Below are 15,708 nucleotides of genomic sequence, written 5' to 3' on the forward strand. Positions count from 1 at the left end.
TGTCTCTTCCACGGTCACACTGCTACGCAGGCAAAACCAACAACAACGGGATTAAGCGAAGAAAATGTTTTAAAAACCTTAAAAACAGAGAAAAACTGATACAAATTAAACACAACTAGGAATTAAAAGTAATTTTGAACACAAGCATGGCTTCCGCAACGGTAAGAAATGTATGTATGCCGCACTAACACCTAACAATTTGCTTATTTGGTGTGCCACCCTGACAATACGACCCGAGGTTTTCTTCGAAAAACTCCCATTTAGAGTCTGGAAAAGCTGAACTAATCAAACTTACGTGTAATACAGGTGCCGCTGCTCGACGATGACACGATACCTTTCGGCGAGGAGGACGAGATGCGGGATCCCAGTCGCGCGGGCCAGAAATACACGTAGGCAGAACCGCATAGAACAATTGGATCTCTAAGACCAACTTCGGTAACCCTCTTTACCCCACAGGCACCCGTACGTCACCTTCTTCCATCTGTTCTTCAGGGGCGCCGCCATCGTGATCTACATGTTTTGCGGCTGGTTCAGCGAATCCTTCATCACCAGCTTTGTCTTCGTGGTGCTCTTTCTGTCCGCCGACTTCTGGACTGTCAAAAATATCTCAGGAAGACTGCTAGTGGGTCTGCGCTGGTGGAACTACGTCGACGACGATGGAGTGTCACACTGGGTGTTTGAGTCAAAGAACGTGAGTCACGAGATAAACCAACTTGAAAGCCCATGATGATGAAACGCAGTCTGAATCCTACCAGAGTCGGATCAACAAGCACGAGCAGCGTGTCTTCTGGCTGGGACTCATCCTCTGTCCCGTCTTCTGGAGCCTTTTCTTCCTGTTGGCCCTGTTTGGTCTCAAGTTTAAGTGGCTGCTACTGGTAATGATTGCAATCGCGCTTAATGCAGCCAATCTGTATGGCTACATTAAGTGCAACTATGGCGCCAGCAAGGATCTGAACTCCGCCGCCACGGACTTTGTGAAGACACAACTCTTCAAAAACGCCATGGACATCATGACCAAGCCCAGTGCCGCGCAGCCGCCAACCAATGTGCGACCCACGGGAGTCGTTTGAGCTGAGCGAACTCTCATGTACTAAGTCACCTTGCCACCGTCTGCTGCAGCGCATTCCAAAGAGTACTTGACGCTTCTTCTGGCCCGGACCACGAACTTTCAACGGCATCGCTGTCTGTGTGTAAAATATGTAAAAGTTAATTTAGCCATACTGCAATTTATCATAATCATTTCTTACTTTTACTTGGATTAAAGGACCGCATGTGTGTGTGACATGCAACCTTAAGCAGCGTTGGGAAATTATTTTGCATCGTTTAAAAGCATAAAAACGGGTATTCGCAAAAAACAAAATTTTGACATATAATTTATATGGTAGGTAGAAATATCAAGCATCATTGAATCTATTAAGTTTTTTTATAAGAAAATTAGGCATTTAATGTTTTATATATTCGGAAGAAAGGGGTTTGTTTTAAGGAGAACGATTACGTAATAATTTACATTTCTTAAAATAAATTCGGTTCATTTTTTAAACCGAAAATTATTACATTAATTTGAATTTTGTCCCGATTTATAAAAGCTATAACATTCCTCTTTATTTTTTTTAAGTTATAAGTTTCCACGAGTAAAGCATTATTTTTACATACATTTTTATTAATTTCACTTTCTTACGTATTAAATATTTAAATACCTTTTGATTTATCAGTTTCTTAGGAATTAAATCTATATGTAATGAAGCAGAGCAAGTTTTGAGCTTTTTAATTTATATATTTTGCTCTGCGTACCTAAATTAAAAACAATAATAAAGCCCTTATGGTTTACTTCAGAGAAGCACGATACATGAACGTTTTAAAGGATATACATATGGTACATATATTGTGGTTAACGATGTGATGCATTACGAAAATTAGTTCGAAATCGAAGTATTGTCCAATTGCGTTCAAACCAGCATCCCAAACTTAAGCACTTAAAATGTTCGGACATTTCTATATGATTTCTTAACGGTACATAACCGGCCTCGCTGTGTGGCAGTGCTCAATGTGTCTGAGTTTTTGGGCTCAGTGCGCCACGGGCACACTGGCTCAAAGCACAAAACAGTCGGACGGAAATCGAAAGAAAGAAATGCAATCTGTGCCGTAAGCGGGGGCGTGAAACAAAGGTTTTTGTATTCCAAAGAGCGTTCGATTGGTTGCCCAAGATCAGCAGAGCCATACGTCCATCCAATCCCCGTCTGAGCCGGTGACGTACGCCCTGAAGTGGGTTTAAAAAAGGGCCCCCGAAAGGCGGGAGAACCGCGACGAAGCAGAGCGAAGGAGAAAAGCGGCGGCGTCAACAGAAGCAATCAAGTGGCAACAGGAGGTAGCCGGGGCAAAATGCAAAAAGTTAATTAGTCCGGGCCAAATCAAATCGGACACCCCGCCGCTGGCGACGCCATGGAATTCGCCGACCTGATAAAGACCCCCAAGCTGGACGGAGTCCTCCTTCATGACCCATCGAATGTAGGGGCTTTGGGTGCAACAGTTGGCACGCTGTGCATCACCGGGCACCATCTGCTGCTCAGCGCGCGCCAGGAGACCAGCCAGGAGCTGTGGGTAAGTGACTTGGCTGCTCCCCTAATCGGATGTGCTTCGGCTTCAATGGAGCGCTAATAATTAGATTGGAAACTCATCCTCCTTTTTCCCTTTCCAGTTGCTGCACAAGAACATTGACAGTGTGGAGAAGAAACCGAGTCTTTCACAGAACATCGTGGTCGGCGGCCTCATCACCCTTAAATGCAAAGACCTGCGCATCATTTCGCTCGAGATCAAGTGCGGCAAGGACTTCTTCAATGTGGCCGCTTCGTTGGAGGCGCTTAGTGCCATCCAGAGCACCGAGCTGCTTTATCCCTTCTTCTACCGGCCCATGTACTCTATCCTAGAAGACGGCTACACGATGTTTAGGTGAGTGCACACTTTCCCCATCACTGGCAAATTGGCTACAATTCAATTATCCTCCCCCTAAATGGCAGGCCGGAGCTGGAGTTCGCCAAGCTTATCAGCGGGGTGGGAATGGGCGGTGCGTCCTCACCGAATGTGGCCAACATAACAATTTGCATGCCATCAACTTCGACAACGACGCTTGCTGTGGGCCCCGGCCTTCCCCATCCCCTGCAAAATGGGTTTGCGATAGACGCCCTAGCGGGTGGTGGTGGTGGTGTACTACAAGGACTCCAGGCCGCCTGCGAGTGGCGCATCACCAACGTCAACAGAGACTTCAGCGTCTGTGCTACATATGGCGCCACGCTAATTGTACCTAAAGCAATTACGGATGAGCAGATAGTGCTCTCCGCCGCGTTCCGGGACGGTGGTCGTTTTCCCGTGCTGAGCTACAAGCATGAAAATGGCGTAAGTGACTGCAACCATTCGCGCAATTCGATTAGATTAATGCAATGAATCATATTAACAGGCTACGCTGATGCGCAGTTCCCAGCCGCTGTCCATTCAGGGCATCAAACGCTGCCGGGCCGACGAGGCCATTCTCAATGTGGTGCTGGGGCGCAGCCGAAAGGGCTTCATTGTGGACACATGGGGCAAAGGCAAGTCTAACACAGAGACGGATCTGCACTACTCACAGTGGAAGAAGGTCAACCGCTCCATTGGCAACGTCAGCTCGCCTGCCTCTATTCTGGATAGCTTTGCACGGCTAATCGAGGCTTGCAATGATTTGGGCTGCAGCACGGACAAGTGGCTATCGCGGCTGGAGGGCAGCGGCTGGCTTAGCCTCGTGCTGAACTCTCTGAACGCCTCTTGTGTGGTGGCGCAGTGCCTGGATCAGGAGGGAAGTCCAGTGCTGGTTCACGGCGCTAAAGGCTTAGACTCGACACTTATTGTCACCTCGCTGGTGCAAATTATCCTCAATCCTGACTGCCGCACAGTGAGGGGGTGAGCTATCATCTCGCAAGTATTCAGGTTTATAATAAGAATTAATGTATTTCCTTTACAGTCTGCAGGCTTTGATAGAGCGCGAGTGGATCCAGGCGGGCCATCCATTCGCCTCCCGTCATCGCTACTCTTGCTATACACCAAATCAGAATCGCAACAAGAGCTCGGGCGCCACCTTCGTGCTCTTCCTCGACTGCATCTACCAGCTGTACACGCAGTTTCCCTGCAGCTTTGAGTTTAGCACACAACTGCTGATCCTACTTTTCGAGCACAGCCACTTCTCGCAGTACGGCACCTTTCTGTGCGATTCGGAGCGGGAGCGAAATGAACTGAACGTGCACACCAGGACTACGAGCCTTTGGTCTTACCTAAACCGACCAGATGTTCTCCAGACACTGCTGAATCCGCTGTACGAGCCCAATTCTAATGTGATATGGCCATCGGTGGCGCCCATCAGCTTGGAGTTGTGGACCGGTAAGTTATAATATTCGATATATGATGGAGTCGGTAGTAATCTCTTATTTCAGATCTCTATTTGCGATGGGTGATAGATCAGCGCAGCTCCGCCACAGTCATGTCACAAATTCAGGAGCTTGTGACCCGCGAGAAGGAACTCAGAACTCAGGTATTTCCATCTAAATAAAGAAATTTGTTTAACTTACTAATGTTATTTTCGTTCAGGTTCTTAAACTGCGCAAAAATGCATTGGAACTCGGCCAGGAAGTCTCCACACTCATGAACAGTGCAGAAGATGCATAGTCGGCTACCTCAGAAGTTCTCTATCTTTTAATCTCCTGCATGATATACATTTATTTTTGATACGTTCTGTTGCAAAAATTTCGACAATTATTTAAGCATGTAGCAACACTAAAGTTAAGTCACTAAAAGTTCCATTTACAAGAAATTATGGTGAATATAACAGAAAATAAACAAGGTAAATTAAATTATTGCATAAACCATAGGATCAGCTTTTGGATCAACTCAAACACTCAATTTTAGACACATGTCCATTTTTACCAACTTTACTTCTACTGAAGAAGTTCTGCAACGTAACTATATAAAAAGTGAACGTATTGATGTAACTTTAAACTCTCTAATTGCAAAGCGCTCTCTACTCTCAAACTCAGATTAAGATTCAAAAATTGAAACTGCACATGGGAACTATCAAATATTTGAGTCAATTTTTGACGCATTTACTTTTATGGAATTTTTAGCGAATAAGTCTCCAGAATTACCTATTTATAATACATACTTGTGTCAGTTATTTAGTGGTTTCCAAGCCACAGATCAGAACATTATAAATTCAAAAAATTTGCCTTTTCGAAAAATTTGTATGTACATTTGATTAAATCGCATAAACTTAAAAGCTTCAAAAGCGTTTATATTGCAATTATGCTGTGCATGCGTTGGTATATCCAAAAACAAATATTGTAAATTATACATTTATAAACGTTTCTAGCTGTTATCCACTTTGTGTTTATTTCGAATTGTGATCGTATTTGAAATAACAGAAATTTATATGTAATTTATACCCATATTTACATTTCTATTGTGCGTATTTTGTGTAATTATCGCTTAAGTGCAATAAATACGTGTTAATTTGCAGAAGTGTTTTTTTATTTTTCGCTTTCAGATTTGGCGGGTAACTATAAAAAATGACCATAAATATGTTATTTTCAGGGAGGACCACTTAATGATAGTAGTCTCTTAAAATTATATTTTTATTTAGTAAAACACACACTTGCTGTTTTTATAAAGAAAATTTGTTTATTTTAGCTAGACTCATTTAAGACAACATTTATTTCCTGTGTTTGGGTTTACTATTTATTTCGCTGTAAAAACGTATATAAAACTCACTTTAATAAAGTACAATTAATCCCCAGACTCGAATGTACTTAATCCTCGACAACAATAACAAAATAAGCTGAAAGCAAATGTGTGTTTTTCGACCAAAGAATGCAAAATGAACAAAGGGGAGCTGAAGAGAACAAAGGGATTCGAACTGTCCAATCGATGAAGTTCCATGATCCTGTCTTAATTGCAAGCCTCGTCCTCCAAGAAGAAGAACTGTCCGGAGCGCTTTTGTTCCGTGTCTTTAACCGAGTTGTTCTTGTTGATGCGGGGCCTGAAATTGTTGGGATCGCGACGGAAGGTGATGCCGAGCAGTTCGAGGAATCGGTTCATGCCATTCAGCAGCGATTGTGGCGAGAATGCTGTCGTTTTTACTGAAGGCTGACCCTCAATTACAATAACACGGTCAGCGAGGTAGGTGGCCATGATGAAATCGTGCTCCACCACGAACCCAGTTTTCTTGGCGTGCAAAATGTAGCTAGAAAGGGGAAACAGACAATAGTTGAATGCTTATCCGAAATATACATAGATAAAACATACCGTTTGATAACCTTGGCGGCAACCAGACGCTGCTCGGAATCCAAGTAGGCAGAGGGTTCGTCGATGAGGTAGACATCCGCTGGCTTGCCGAGACACAGAACCAAGGCCACTCGCTGCAACTCACCACCGGAGAGGTTCTGCACTTCCTGGTCCATGATCTCCTCAATCTTCATGGGCTTCATTACATCGGCAATGAACTGCGGATGCACGTAGGCGTCGCGAATCTTATCGTGCAGCAAATGACGCACATGGTTCTGGAATTTCGGGGATATCTTCTGCGGCTTGTACGAGATATTCAGCATTGGCAATTCCACCTCGCCATCGGGCTGCAGATTGCCGGCCAGCATGCGGATGAAAGTGGTCTTGCCAGTACCGTTTTCGCCCAGCAGCACCAGAATCTCGGAGTCACTAAAGTGGCCCTTTTCTACCGTCAGCTCAAATTTGCCCAGGGTCTTAACCATGGATGGATACACGTAATGGTTCATGCGTTTGATCTCCTCTTCCGTTGCAGACTCGGACACCTTAAACGTCAGCGACTCGGTGCGGAAACGCATGTTTTCGGTGGGGACAAAACCATCCAGGAAAATGTTGATGCCTTCGCGGACGGAGAAAGGCATAGTGACCACTCCATAACAACCAGGAACTCCGTACAGGCAGCAAATAAAATCGGATAAGTAATCCAGCACAGAAAGATCGTGCTCCACAACAATAATGAACCTGGTAAATAAAGCATGTCCTTAATATGAATAATCGCTTGATGTTTGCAAACTTACTTTGTCGGATGCAGGAGCGAGCGAATGGTTAGGGCAGCATTAAGACGCTGCTTCACATCCAGATAGGATGATGGCTCGTCAAACATGAAGATGTCAGCATTCTGAATGCACACCATGGCGATGGCGAAGCGCTGCAGTTCTCCACCTGAGAGCTGGGCGATCTCACGATCCCGGATATGCGAAAGGTCGAGCATGTCGCAGATTTTGGTCTGCAGCTCCCGTTCGTCCTTCTTGTCCAGAAGATCTCCAACAGCGCCGCGCACTGCCTTGGGGATTTGATCCACATACTGCGGCTTGACCAGTGCCTTTAGGTTGTCCTCGAGGATCTTGGTGAAGTAATTCTGCAGCTCAGAGCCGCGGAAATAGCTAAGGATCTCCGTCCAGTCAGGGGGATTGGCGTACTTCCCCAGATTGGGTTTCTGCTTGCCCGCGAGGATCTTCAAGGCCGTCGACTTGCCAATACCATTCTGTCCTACCAGGCCGAGCACTTCACCGGGACGGGGAATGGGCAGACGATGCAGCTTAAAGGAGTTCTTGCTGTATCGATGCGTTGTGTGCTTCTCCAGGTTACTGGGCAAGTTGATGATTGTGATGGCCTCGAAGGGGCATTTCTGGGAAGAAGCAAGTGTGGGTCATTCTGGAGATTACAAAGCTGTAGCTAGCTGACCCACCTTGACACAGATGCCGCAACCGATGCAAAGCTCCTCGGACAGCGAGGCTATCTTGGAGGTGGGCGTAACCTCTATGCAGAGCTTGCCCATGCGCACCACCGGGCAGGTCTTCTTGCACTCCTGCCGACACCGCTTGGGTTTACACTTGTCATCGCTGACGATGGCAATGCGCGTCTGCTTGTCCACCTCCTCGTTCTCCTTTCTGCGCGACATGCTGTTGGTGTTAAGAGGAGAAATGGATCAATTGTGGATTTGCCCTACTAATCAGTCGTCTATATGGTATTCAGTCCACTGTCAACGTTGCAAATCGACATCCCCGGCCGTCAAAACAAATCTGGTGCACTGCTTTATGGGCGTAGGGCGGGGGAGCGGTGACTGCGTTCGCCTTTGAGTGAAAGTATAACCTCAAAGCGTGGCCAAAACAAGAGCTTTTCAAGGAGAATTTTCTTTTTCTGGCACGCGGCAGGCCTTGTTCTTCACTTTTGCGTTGACAGTCTGCTGAAATCTTTGAATTTTACCTGCGAACTAGGCCGAAATTGTTGTAAAACAGACAGAACGCACGCTCTTGCGTGTCAGCCAACAAGTTTCAAAAGGGGGGAGTCTTGAAGAGTTTACCAACACTACTGTGGATAGAGATGAGTAATCTTAGCTATCGAATTCAGGAAGTATCTATTATTGAAATTATATGTCCGGGCTTGTTATCACGTATATTATTTTTGAGTGAGAATTTCTACATCTTTTTAGTTATAATTACAAAATACAGTTTCCTTAGGTTATTTTCGTAATACTATTTTTAACTTTGAAGACTACCCGGCCTAGTAGTTTTATACAATAAACAAAATATATATGTGGGACATTCAATTATATTCAGTATATGATTTGAAGCCATTTTTACCAAGTACAACACTTTGTAATTAAGTGTAATTAATTTTAATTCGCATTTATTTAAAAAAATAGAATAAAAGGAGTATCTGCACACTTAAAAATTAATTTTTCAATGCCAATATCTATCGCATGAGAACCGCCCACGGATCTATCGATGGTTAGCAGTGTTTTTGACAATCCCAATTGGTTTGACATCCCTAATTTTTACACGTCGTTGATTTGCGTCGACTGCTTCGAAAATGGTCGTCCAAGAGGATAATCCGAATACTGGGGACGTTCTGGAGAAGACGGAGAGTGCTCCGGCTGCGCCAGAGCCAGCCAAGATCTTCACCGTGGAAAGTAAGTGGCCAGTTGGGTTCCAGTCCGTCGGCAGGGGGACCAGACCCCCCGCTCCCTTTAACCTAAAAGTCTGTATGCTAATGCACTGAACTTTCACTCCCGCTGCAGTTCTGCACATGATCAAGGATGCCCAGCAACAGCACGGCCTGCGCCACGGCGATTTCCAGCGCTATAGGGGCTACTGCACCCGTCGCATCCGGCGGTTGAGGAAGGCACTGAAGTACCCGCAGGGGGACAAGAGGCACTTCAAGCGACGCGACGTGACCATTGGCCAGTTGACAGGAAAGAAGGCGGATGAACGCTTCATTCACATCCCACTGATCAGCGCCGAGCGCGCCTGGGCATATGCCATGCAGCTCAAGCAGGAATCCAATACGGAGCCGCGAAAGCGTTTCCATCTGGTCAATAAGCTGCGCAGGGCTTGCTTCTACGCTCTCCAACTGCAGGAGTTGTGCAATGTAAGCCGTTAATCACTAAAAACGATAATTTGTATCGAGTTTAATTCATGAATTGTTCTTAGACGGAGGCCTTCGATGCTCGCACCAAGTTGGAGTGCGAGGCCTATGTGGCCTGGATGCACGGATCCCTGCACTTTGAGCTGCAACTGTGGAAATCCGCTGGCGAGCATTTAAAGCGCGCTCAGGTGGTGTACGAAAATCTGGCCAAGGCACTTCCCGATGATGAACAAGAGCTGTATCGGGCCAAAGTCAACGAGTTTACGCCCAATCTGCGCTATTGCGCCTACAACATCAGCGGTGGCGCCAGCGGCGGCAAAATCGACGAGATCCTGGAGCTTCGCGCCCAGGGAGTGCTTGAGAATCTGGATGTCCTTGTGAGCCAGACGAAAACAGAAAGCAGCGAGGGCCTGCAGACGATCGACTGGCGCGGTCGCAAGGTCACTGTCCGTCCAGAGAAGGTCCGTCTATTTCTGCTCAGTGCTCAAGAGCTGGACAAGTCGCTGGCCAAGACCACTAAGCAGGACGCCAAGATAGAGTTGATCGAACGTATTCTGATGGACTGCAAGGACGCAATCCAGGCAGTACGGGACGAGATTAAGCAGGATCCCAAGCTACGTTCGCTAACCACGGGACAGACCGTATCAGGCGTCCAATATCTTCTGGCTTATTTGAGTTACATTCGCCACAGCCGCACGCTGCAGCGTAATCTTTGCCTAGTGGAGCAGGTAAGCCTAAAGATAAATATCTATAAGCTCCAATTACTCATAATGTCCTTGTAGGCTAAGCTCAACTTCGATGATCCCAACCAGCAAAGCCAACAAAATGTGGGCGACGGTAAGCGAGTGCGATCCCAGGACCTGGCCCGCCTCTACGAGATCATACTGCAGAACGTCACAGAAATGCAGCAGATCACCGGTTTGGAGGAGGACTCCAAGTACCAGAACGAGGTGGAGAACCTGGCCATTACCTTCAAGGCCTTCCGGTGCTACTACATTGCACTCACACTGATCGACATGAAGAAGTGGAAGGAGGCGGTGGCGCTGTACGAACGCGCCTCAAAATACGCCAATGAGGCGCTGAAGGGCAAGGCTAGCCCCGAGTTCCAACTGCAGGAGGAACTCAAGAAGGTCGTGTCTGCCATTGAGGGATGCAAGTTCTCCGCCCATGCATACAGTGTCCTGGAGGACGACAACAGCGAGGAGGCTGGAACCACCACCAAGTCCCAAAAGACGACGAAACCTCTGTACGAACGTTTGTCGCTCTACAAGGAGGACCAATCACTGCACACCAAGACCCCCAACGTGTTCAAGCTTACCCCCGACATGGAGCCCATACCCTGCAAACCACTCTTCTTTGACCTGGCCATGAACTATGTGGAGCTGCCTTCCCTAGAGGACAAACTGGAGTCGCCTGGCAAGAAGGGTCCTTCGATTACCGGCTTTGTCAAGGGATTCCTCGGCTGGGGCGGTGGCGGTAACAAGTGAGATCGAAACTAACCACCATGAAACACTCTTCTGGAATTCCACGCATCCATGTTACACTTATAAAGCCTTCAGATTCATGTCCATGCTGTTGTTCTTTATAAGTTCTTTGTTTTGGCTTTTACCCCCGCCAGATTTGTTTTTTCTACGAAACTTTTGTAAGTTAAAAAATTGAACAACTATTCGGTAATAAAGGAACCTCCAATAGAGAGCTATAGTTCCTCAAGGGCAAATCTATCATCTATTTATTGCGAACGTTAGAGTTTATAAGTTAATTCTATTTCTACATGACTATAAATACTTTTAAAAGTTTTGCTTTTCCATTTGAAGATAGCCGAGCTCGTAGAACTCCATCACCAGCTCCCGGATACGCAGATGGTACTCGGAAGTGAGTGTCTGGGTGCACTTGATTTCCTTACCCGTGAGATTCTGCTCACTCATCACGTCTAGATTGGGCAGGTTGTTCGGATCGAAGGTGACAGCTGGCAGGATCCACATGCCGATGGCCAGGCCGTAGTGCACTTGCCTCACATAATCCGCGCTGAGACGTTGCAGCGAAAAGGCTTCGCATAGCTCCTCCAATCGCTCAGCAGCGGGCGTGTCCTCCAGCTGGTATCTTAGTTCCTGACCCAGCGCCTCGGAGTAGGCGGCCAGCATGGTGTCCGTGTGCACATCCCTCAGCTGCCTTCTCGTGCTGGTGTAAATAAAGTGAAGAATATCAAAAACGGGCGAGGAACGGCGCATGGCCTGCAGGTCGAAGAAGATCACCTCCTCCGGTTCGGCACGGAACATAATGTTGTTCACCCACAGGTCACCATGGCAGATCACACTATGTGAAGCATCTGCAGCCGCGTTAATCTCCTGCTTCAGTTTTCCAAACAAATTGCAACGAAGATCATCGAGCAGCCGAATGGGTTTTGTTAGGCTTTCGTCTGCATTGGAGCCATCTAGACTTTCCAATGCCTGCTGCACAGAGGTGTCCAGAATGGTGGCATAGAACTCTGCCGCCTCATCGCAGTATACAATCTCTTGAAGATGCTGGGCCTGGGAGGCAAAAAACGTGGGTTCCAGTTCCTGGGCGGCCAGCGAAGCGGCATGCAATTGGGCCAGTTTCTAAAAAGGGGACACATTGTTTATCGATGTTTTCTGAGGCGGTGTGAAACCTATTTCAGTTACCTTCATAACTAGGAGACAGTCTCGCAGTTCCAAGCCAGCCAGACGATTCTTCATGCGAAAACCCAAGGCCTTGAGGTCCTGCAGCACGATAATCGGCTCTCCGCCGTCGGGATCCCTGCGATCCTGGCTCTCCGCGATATGGCACACCGGAAAAAGTTGCTGGCGGCTGTGGGCGGCCAACAGAGGCGCCAAATATCGGTAGGCGTTGATCTCATTGCTGAAGGCTTCCTCGCACCGGTAGAGCTGCCGGCGCGACAGACTCGCGATTTGCCTCTTGATGATGACTGTAACTACACAGAAAAAATGCTAGTACGCACGTCATTTTTCATATGATTCTTATTTGTGTTATTTCGTATTATATTATCATAATAAGGCTTAAGATGTTATTTCTTTATCTTTCGAAATCATAAACTGCACCATCTGTCCTATACCGTTGTATATGTTTTTGTTAAATTAATTGTTAGAAAATATATGTAGTAATTGCATTTTTACCAATTGAATTAAAAAAATCAATAATTATCCATCATCAAATCATGTTAATTTTTGTTTCTGTGTAAAGGGTGGGGGTACAGATGGCGGAGTCGGAGGAAATGCAGAGCAAAACGAACTGTGAGAGCGGCAGAGTAGAACAGCTGACTTTTGTTTACGTCGCGGTCTAAGATTTGTATTTATGAATGAATTGGCGGTGGCCTTGCGTGCGTGAGAGCGGAGCGGCGGCTCTCCCTCTCTCTCTCGTTTGCGAGTGTGCGTGTTGACCTTTAGCGAATCTATATTACGTATACGCCTGGGTGTATGGGTGCAATGCATTTAGAATGCGTGCAACAAGGTCAACCCACTCGACGCCACCGCTCATCGGTAGAAACAAAAGTTCCAGTTCTGGTTATACCCTTTTTAGGGTTTTAAAATAAAATTAAGGGTTACTGTAAAGCGAGTTAAAATTAAAAATATAATCGAAATACCTTTTTCTTTATATTATTGAACAAATTCTTTGATATTTCAAGAATCTTTTGTCAAGCTTTAAAGTCGATGCACAAAGCTGTGAGTTTTCCATAAAGAATTACTATATTTTAAATAAAAGATTGCAATCAATCTAAAAAATTCCTATCAATAATGTTTTTTCTTGATCAGAAAACTTTTAGAGCTGCCACCCAAGCAAGCCACTTTTAAAAAGACTTAAATTACAGGGTATTGAAGAGAAAATCAATGAGATGAGTTTAATGGCGCCTGGGTCCTAATCTCTATATACAATGTTTACCAATTTCGCTGTTCGCTAGCTCCTGATCCTTGTCAGCCGGCGCCTGGCTAATAGTGACTCGCTTCACCACGGACATGTAGTTGTCGCCGCTGCTGCTGCCCGCGGTGCACGCGATGTGGGCAATGCTAAAGGACACCAGCTTGCTCAGGCTGAACAGCTGGCGCAGGTGCTCGGCGTTCTCCTCGTATTGATGGATAGCACCACCAGTCGAATTCACGGCCATGGCCAGTGCGCCATGCGAAGGTCCTGCTGTTGTTGCTGCTGCCAAAGCCATTGTCTCCACTTCACTTGGGTGCCCGATGGGGAATGGTTCTTGAGGGAAGGCTGCTGCCAAATCGTTTGCTATCTGACAATTTCTGCCGCTGCAGCATTTTCTTTCTAGCACTGACACAAATCCGAATTGAGTCCAGGTCAGTTTTTTCGGTAATTATTATACAATTTCCGCTGGAAAAGAACTGGGTAAAACTTTTGTTAAAGCACACCTATGCGAAAAGTGTGCTGAAAGCGACAGCTAAACCGCCCGCCAAACTGCCAAACGTCGACTGGCCGACCAAGTGCAACGAAAACTCACTAGAGAGTGCAATGGCGGTGAGAATCAAATCGAATAGAGAATGCCCGGAGAATCGACTCTCTCTCAGTTCTCTGGCACTACGCTCAGTTCTAAATTTGAAATTGCTTTTTGAAAGCCGGTAGGAGGTGGCAGGCGTGACTCTCGTTCAGGGTCAGCTCGCAGCACTTTCACTCGACGGGTGCGTATACTTAATGCGACGCCCCGCCAAAGCGGATGTTGCTCATACGCCGCATCGGCCGATAGTCGTTTGCATTGGCCAACCAATTCGTGCACTTGAAATTGCATTGCCTGTCCTTGACGGCACTGCGTGTGGGTCGAGGCAATGCGCATTAAAATCATAGCCAAACACATAACAAAAGGGGTTCATTTATTTTGGAAAAAATATACAGTGTCACTAGTGGAATTCAATCCAGCTGCTTTTCAAATTGCACTTATTATTGGTTTTATTCAAATTTTCCCATGGAAATCAAACTTCTTATACAGTTTGTGTAAGATATTATTAACAGCCAAAATAATATATCTTGGTACTTTTAAACATGTTGTAATAAATATCTTTTAAAACTATGTTATATTGTATAATGTAATATCTTTAAGAATTTAAAAGTAGAATAATGTAAATTTAAGGATGAAATTGGTTACAACCTTTTTTTTTAAATAAATGTCTAAACTTAATTATCGAATTACAAATTTTTAAAATTTTAGATCATTTGATGAATACCAAAAAAATGATTTATCATAATTTTCTATACACATTTTCCATTGAAATATATCTTTTAAAGCATCCGAAGCAGTGAATGAGTTTCTCTGAATTTTCGGTCACGTAGCCGCAGACAAAGCCTAATAAAGTTCAAAGACCAAGCTCATTAACGTAGGCCGCAGCCAACAATGCAGGGGCCAGGCAATTTGTTTATTTAATATGCATCTACAAAGCCGCTAAATGGTCATTAATTAAATATCAAATCTGCCACGGCCAATAAATAAGAGACCACTCCCAGAGATGAAGTCGAAGTCGAAACTAAAGCCCGAACAATGTAAATACCAATCGTAGGCCAAGATACGCACCTGAGATTCAGAAAGTTCAAGGCTGCAATCCGGCGGGTGATTATGCCAAATGCCCAGTGCGGGCAACTCCGGGCTATTGCTTCCGCCTTATTCGATCGGTTGAATAACCCCAGATATTCCCCAACACTGAGACATCCCGACACCCGTGGCAAATTAGGGTCAAACATGTGCAGCCAACGAGCTCGGCTCAAATTTCAGACTCTACTGGCTCAGCATTAAATTCAGGGTCAATCGGCACTTTCAAAATCGCACAGAGCTCGGATTGAGTCGGACATGGATTCTAAGCAAACTTGTCAATCATTGTAATCGCTGTACTACTTATACAGTGCAAAAAATGTAGCTCCGAGAGATATCTGCTAGACTCAAATATATTCCAGTTTTTTGGATTATAAAAAATTTTTATCTGTGCAACATTTATATTTTTTTTGGTCAAAAAACTGGACCTGATCAAAAAATAATTTTTAAGAAAATATGGGAATGATACTAAAATAAACTTTTGGTATTAATTACGAAGAGGTTATAGAATAGTTATGATTGGTTTATTTTTATACCCTTGCAGAGGGTATTATAATTTTGGTCAAAAGTGTGCAACGCAGTGAAGGAGACATCTCCGACCCTATAAAGTATATATATTCTTGATCAGGATCACCTCCTGAGTTGATATAGCCATGTCCGTCTGTCCGTCTGTCCGTCTGTCCGTCTGTCCGTCTGTCCGTCTG

The 15,708-nt window shown here is 45.5% G+C and overlaps 5 protein-coding genes across 8 annotated transcripts; 3 read left to right on the plus strand and 2 right to left on the minus strand.

The window, feature by feature from the left end:
- On the plus strand, positions 1 to 1,295 carry LOC108040269 (uncharacterized Golgi apparatus membrane protein-like protein CG5021). Of its 4 annotated transcripts, none has more exons than XM_017117671.1 (4): positions 1 to 170; positions 307 to 389; positions 457 to 691; positions 741 to 1,295. In XM_017117671.1, the coding sequence occupies exons 1-4, from the start codon at positions 147 to 149 to the stop codon at positions 1,068 to 1,070; spliced, it is 672 nt and encodes a 223-aa protein (XP_016973160.1). In that variant the 5' UTR covers positions 1 to 146; the 3' UTR covers positions 1,071 to 1,295. The 4 variants fall into 4 exon arrangements, with proteins under 4 accessions (XP_016973160.1, XP_016973162.1, XP_016973161.1 ...); XM_017117673.1 differs by having other exon boundaries at positions 756 to 1,295; XM_017117672.1 differs by having other exon boundaries at positions 1 to 161.
- Positions 1,296 to 2,069: 774 nt separating this feature from the next.
- Positions 2,070 to 5,532, plus strand: LOC108040267 (myotubularin-related protein 9). The gene is made up of 7 exons (XM_017117669.1): positions 2,070 to 2,598; positions 2,696 to 2,946; positions 3,015 to 3,390; positions 3,452 to 3,927; positions 3,989 to 4,401; positions 4,455 to 4,552; positions 4,609 to 5,532. The coding sequence occupies exons 1-7, from the start codon at positions 2,440 to 2,442 to the stop codon at positions 4,684 to 4,686; spliced, it is 1,851 nt and encodes a 616-aa protein (XP_016973158.1). The 5' UTR covers positions 2,070 to 2,439; the 3' UTR covers positions 4,687 to 5,532.
- Positions 5,533 to 5,728: 196 nt separating this feature from the next.
- LOC108040268 (protein Pixie) lies at positions 5,729 to 8,408 on the minus strand. Its single transcript, XM_017117670.1, has 5 exons — positions 8,281 to 8,408; positions 7,763 to 7,976; positions 7,092 to 7,702; positions 6,319 to 7,035; positions 5,729 to 6,256 (listed from the first exon to the last, which is right to left on the minus strand). Exons 2-5 carry the CDS (start codon positions 7,973 to 7,975, stop codon positions 5,962 to 5,964), a joined length of 1,836 nt encoding a protein of 611 aa, XP_016973159.1. The 5' UTR covers position 7,976; positions 8,281 to 8,408; the 3' UTR covers positions 5,729 to 5,961.
- A 417-nt stretch (positions 8,409 to 8,825) lies between these two features.
- On the plus strand, positions 8,826 to 11,158 carry LOC108040276 (signal recognition particle subunit SRP68). Its single transcript, XM_017117686.2, has 4 exons — positions 8,826 to 8,986; positions 9,095 to 9,444; positions 9,507 to 10,169; positions 10,224 to 11,158. The coding sequence occupies exons 1-4, from the start codon at positions 8,887 to 8,889 to the stop codon at positions 10,926 to 10,928; spliced, it is 1,818 nt and encodes a 605-aa protein (XP_016973175.1). The 5' UTR covers positions 8,826 to 8,886; the 3' UTR covers positions 10,929 to 11,158.
- Positions 11,159 to 11,223: 65 nt separating this feature from the next.
- LOC108040278 lies at positions 11,224 to 13,871 on the minus strand. Its single transcript, XM_017117687.2, has 3 exons — positions 13,357 to 13,871; positions 12,102 to 12,391; positions 11,224 to 12,038 (listed from the first exon to the last, which is right to left on the minus strand). The coding sequence occupies exons 1-3, from the start codon at positions 13,628 to 13,630 to the stop codon at positions 11,229 to 11,231; spliced, it is 1,374 nt and encodes a 457-aa protein (XP_016973176.1). The 5' UTR covers positions 13,631 to 13,871; the 3' UTR covers positions 11,224 to 11,228.
- Between the last annotated feature and the right edge of the window lie 1,837 nt (positions 13,872 to 15,708).

The sequence above is a fragment of the Drosophila rhopaloa genome, unplaced genomic scaffold (genome assembly GCF_018152115.1).
Source record: "Drosophila rhopaloa isolate 14029-0021.01 unplaced genomic scaffold, ASM1815211v1 contig_163, whole genome shotgun sequence".
NCBI classification, from domain to species: Eukaryota; Metazoa; Arthropoda; class Insecta; order Diptera; family Drosophilidae; genus Drosophila; species Drosophila rhopaloa.

Bases quoted from the DNA above. Each gene is read 5' to 3' on its own strand.
- LOC108040269 (XM_017117671.1), top strand. From the start codon at position 147: ATGGCTTCCGCAACGGTAAGAAAT. The intron at 390-456 runs GTAGGCAGAACC...TTTACCCCACAG, and splicing joins CGCGCGGGCCAGAAATACAC to GCACCCGTACGTCACCTTCT. The intron at 692-740 runs GTGAGTCACGAG...GATGAAACGCAG, and splicing joins GGGTGTTTGAGTCAAAGAAC to TCTGAATCCTACCAGAGTCG.
- LOC108040267 (XM_017117669.1), top strand. From the start codon at position 2,440: ATGGAATTCGCCGACCTGATAAAGACCCCCAAGCTGGACGGAGTCCTC. The intron at 2,947-3,014 runs GTGAGTGCACAC...CCTAAATGGCAG, and splicing joins GACGGCTACACGATGTTTAG to GCCGGAGCTGGAGTTCGCCA. The intron at 4,402-4,454 runs GTAAGTTATAAT...CTCTTATTTCAG, and splicing joins CAGCTTGGAGTTGTGGACCG to ATCTCTATTTGCGATGGGTG.
- LOC108040268 (XM_017117670.1), bottom strand. From the start codon at position 7,975: ATGTCGCGCAGAAAGGAGAACGAGGAGGTGGACAAGCAGACGCGCATT. The intron at 7,036-7,091 runs GTAAGTTTGCAA...TTTATTTACCAG, and splicing joins TCGCTCCTGCATCCGACAAA to GTTCATTATTGTTGTGGAGC. The intron at 6,257-6,318 runs GTATGTTTTATC...TCCCCTTTCTAG, and splicing joins GCCGCCAAGGTTATCAAACG to CTACATTTTGCACGCCAAGA.
- LOC108040276 (XM_017117686.2), top strand. From the start codon at position 8,887: ATGGTCGTCCAAGAGGATAATCCGAATACTGGGGACGTTCTGGAGAAG. The intron at 8,987-9,094 runs GTAAGTGGCCAG...CTCCCGCTGCAG, and splicing joins CAAGATCTTCACCGTGGAAA to TTCTGCACATGATCAAGGAT. The intron at 9,445-9,506 runs GTAAGCCGTTAA...AATTGTTCTTAG, and splicing joins AACTGCAGGAGTTGTGCAAT to ACGGAGGCCTTCGATGCTCG.
- LOC108040278 (XM_017117687.2), bottom strand. From the start codon at position 13,630: ATGGCTTTGGCAGCAGCAACAACAGCAGGACCTTCGCATGGCGCACTG. The intron at 12,392-13,356 runs GTAAACATTGTA...TTTTCTGTGTAG, and splicing joins GCTAGCGAACAGCGAAATTG to TTACAGTCATCATCAAGAGG. The intron at 12,039-12,101 runs GTAACTGAAATA...TCCCCTTTTTAG, and splicing joins ACTGTCTCCTAGTTATGAAG to AAACTGGCCCAATTGCATGC.